The following is a 3,161-nucleotide window of genomic DNA, read 5'->3' as shown; positions in this document are numbered from 1 at the left end:
TCCGTTCATGTAAATAATAAGTTCAACCACAACACAGAAATGAATTGTACGAACATGATCATATCCAAATCCTTTCACCTTTAATTATTGTGATAATTACAGATTTATTAATTACTCGGAATCCTTAGCCATTAAATGATATTACGGGGAGAAAATCATCCTCAAAATTGTGTTTTAGAACAAACGGTTCGGGTATCAAAAAGGAAATAACAAGCTTATTTTGAGACCAACTAGAGCTAGGTGCGTTCGATGATAAGTAAAAGAAATGAAAATATAGAAGGGCAACACAGAAACAGAACAGAGACAACTTTCATCAACAAAACACAACTACGAAGTCCAAAAGTTTACACAGACAAAATACAACACAATCTAAGATCCTTAGATACCATGACCTTTGACGAGTTGATTAATATACGTTTATTCGGACACCAACCCTTTATTGGTAGATAGTTTTGTAGCCAGCGTCGACAATAGTTCAGCAGTTAAGAGTGGTGAGACTCCATCTGATTCAGCAGGAAATTACCTTCACTATTTCTATGCACCTCGACTTTGAACTTCTCCTCCTTAACTCCTCTGTTCACCTTGAGGAGCATGTCGAACTTCGCAGATGTATCGTCCACCTAGTACAGGAAAGTTGGACATGATTGATTGTCATCCTGCTTGCATGTGATTTTACAGACTCGCAGGCAAGGAGTGACTAGCACAATCTCGAGTATGAAAGTGCATTTTCTATGATATATAGCAGTACGTTTTTTATGTACATTAACTAAAAGTTTGACTACCTCACAAAGCCTTTATTTTTTGCCATAATGCAGCAAAAAATGTTGCCTTGCAATAAACATGAAACTCAGATAGGGTAAGGTTCTACCAAGATCAGTTATTATCAATGCTAAACTATCATATATTTATAGCATCATTCATTAGACTCGAGTAAAATGATCCAAATATAAATTTATAAATCACTCGATCTGAAGACCACGGATTGCGTAATTTTTAGAGAGAGCTAGCAAAGCATCTGACATCAATACAATAAAACTTCTAGTGATGATCTTTGACAATCCATGACTTTTATATCACAAAGCTAATTAAGTTACATGCAGCGATTAACGCAGATAGCATCTATTAACAAGGCAGCCAAAAGAATCATTGATCTAACCGATGAATTCAAAAAATATGCAAACAAATGGGACGCTTTGTGAAGAAATCTACCATTAAAAGTCTATTCGTTTTGAGATTCCTTGAATTAATTAACAGGAGTCATACAAAGAAAGATAAATGGCTAAACAAACTTGTCCGTGCCAAAAATCAAATTAGAAATTAACCTCAGCGTTTGCATGGACAATTTCCTTAAGTTCGTAAGGGAACAACGAGTTAGATCTCTCCTGAATAGTTTTCACAGCATGTTGTGCAGCATCTTGGACAACTGGATCATGCACAGGCACTGATCGCCATCCACAGCCCTGCTCATCTGATTTGCAACAAAATCTTAGTAACCATTTTCTATTCCCACAGGGAAAAAAAAGTCTTCCCTTAACTACCTCTTCTTTTCTATTATGCCAACCTAAATTCCACAAAATAACATTACAAGCAAGCGAATAAACAAAGAATCAACTGCATTCACTCTATCTCATCCACATAGAGTAGGTGTCTATTAACAATATCAGCAAGCGTAAAGTTCAACAAAGGTCGATAAACTAGAGGCAGCAATGTAATTATATCATGAAAAAAACTGAAACTAAATTGGAAGTCATACCTTTCTTGACACCAAGATCAGAGGATGTAAACGAAGGAACGTCTTCAACATGCCTGAATTCTTGCAACTCCTTGAAATTCATCCATGGTTTCACCCAAACTTTTGCCTCATAAAGCTTCTTCTTCCCAGCATCAATTATCTCAAGTGTAAGATGATGCATAGTACCCGCAACCACTTGTTCTTTCGCCTTGACAACCCTCGCCAACTCAAACAGTGAATTCTGGAAAGAAAATTGAAATACAGCTCATATCAGATACGAAATAAACCAGGGAGTTAAGAATGTATCAGCTTGCGCAGTTGCATGGAGGAAGAAGAGAGAAGAACGCCTAATTAATACGTATACATCTACTTCACGACAATATCTCCGCTAGCACGCTATTAATCTATCTAACAAAAAAAGTACCTAAAGTTTCTTTAGCATTCAAAATCTGTAACCAAGAAGAAGGAAAAACTGGAACAAAACCCCCCTCCCTAACAAAGGACGAGAAAATAAAACCGGAAAATAATACAAGAAAATAGATTCGATCGTTTTCCACGGAAAAAAATTCCAAATTCGATGTGTCATTTTTTGTCGAAAATACAAACTTTGCTCCTATATACAACCCTGACATTCCAATTCCTGCTCTGCCCCATAAAACGCCATTGGACCATGAATCACTGAATTATGAAAAAGATCCTCAATACAGCAGTTTGATGGAAACGGGAAAAAAAAAAAGAAAAGAGAAAGAAATAAAAGGTTAACAACATTTAAACACATACCTCTTTTTTATTGTGCTCTTGGACAGCATAACGGGCGCTGTTTTCGATCTCAGCGCTGTTTTCAGAGTTGGAAGATCCTCCGAGGGTCGAAGCCATTTGAATCGGCTGATTATCTTCGTTGCTGCAAAACCCTAGCTTTTTTTCTTCCGATTGATCGAGAACAGCAGCAATCGCTGATGAAGAGAAGAAAAGCAGCAGAATGCAATAAAAATGGAAATTCAACAAATAAATCGCTCTCATTTAGCAGGTGAGTTTTGCTCTGAGTAGAAATCTCGGTTTTATAGTCAACGATTCTTGAATTTAACTAGTTTCTTAACACTTAAGTAAAAAATTTAATTAAATTATTCCAAAAATAAATTGACGGTATAGTGATTATTAAAGAGGGAAGGAATGATATTTAAAAAATTTATAATTAGAAGATAATATATATTCAATAAAAGTGGTTTAAATCCCCGCACCCAAATTTAAATTTTCATTCAACACTTAATCAGAAAAATTATGTGTTTGCACTACTTGATTCACAAAAAATTATTTCTACACTCACTAAACTCACATATTTTTTCTCGAATGAAAATCAATACAAAATATTAAAATATAAAACTAATATATGATATTTGATTATCAGTTTTTTTTAGATATGATATCAATA

The 3,161-nt window shown here is 35.0% G+C and overlaps 1 protein-coding gene across 1 annotated transcript; it reads right to left on the bottom strand.

The window, feature by feature from the left end:
* Positions 1–289: 289 nt before the first annotated feature.
* LOC140970522 (cysteine proteinase inhibitor 6-like) lies at positions 290–2,804 on the bottom strand. Its single transcript, XM_073432303.1, has 4 exons — positions 2,513–2,804; positions 1,754–1,973; positions 1,323–1,468; positions 290–620 (listed from the first exon to the last, which is right to left on the bottom strand). The coding sequence occupies exons 1-4, from the start codon at positions 2,750–2,752 to the stop codon at positions 483–485; spliced, it is 744 nt and encodes a 247-aa protein (XP_073288404.1). The 5' UTR covers positions 2,753–2,804; the 3' UTR covers positions 290–482.
* Between the last annotated feature and the right edge of the window lie 357 nt (positions 2,805–3,161).

The sequence above is a fragment of the Primulina huaijiensis genome, unplaced genomic scaffold (genome assembly GCF_012295235.1).
Source record: "Primulina huaijiensis isolate GDHJ02 unplaced genomic scaffold, ASM1229523v2 scaffold6295, whole genome shotgun sequence".
Classification (NCBI taxonomy): Eukaryota; Viridiplantae; Streptophyta; class Magnoliopsida; order Lamiales; family Gesneriaceae; genus Primulina; species Primulina huaijiensis.
This window is presented reverse-complemented; position numbering and strand designations above follow the sequence as displayed.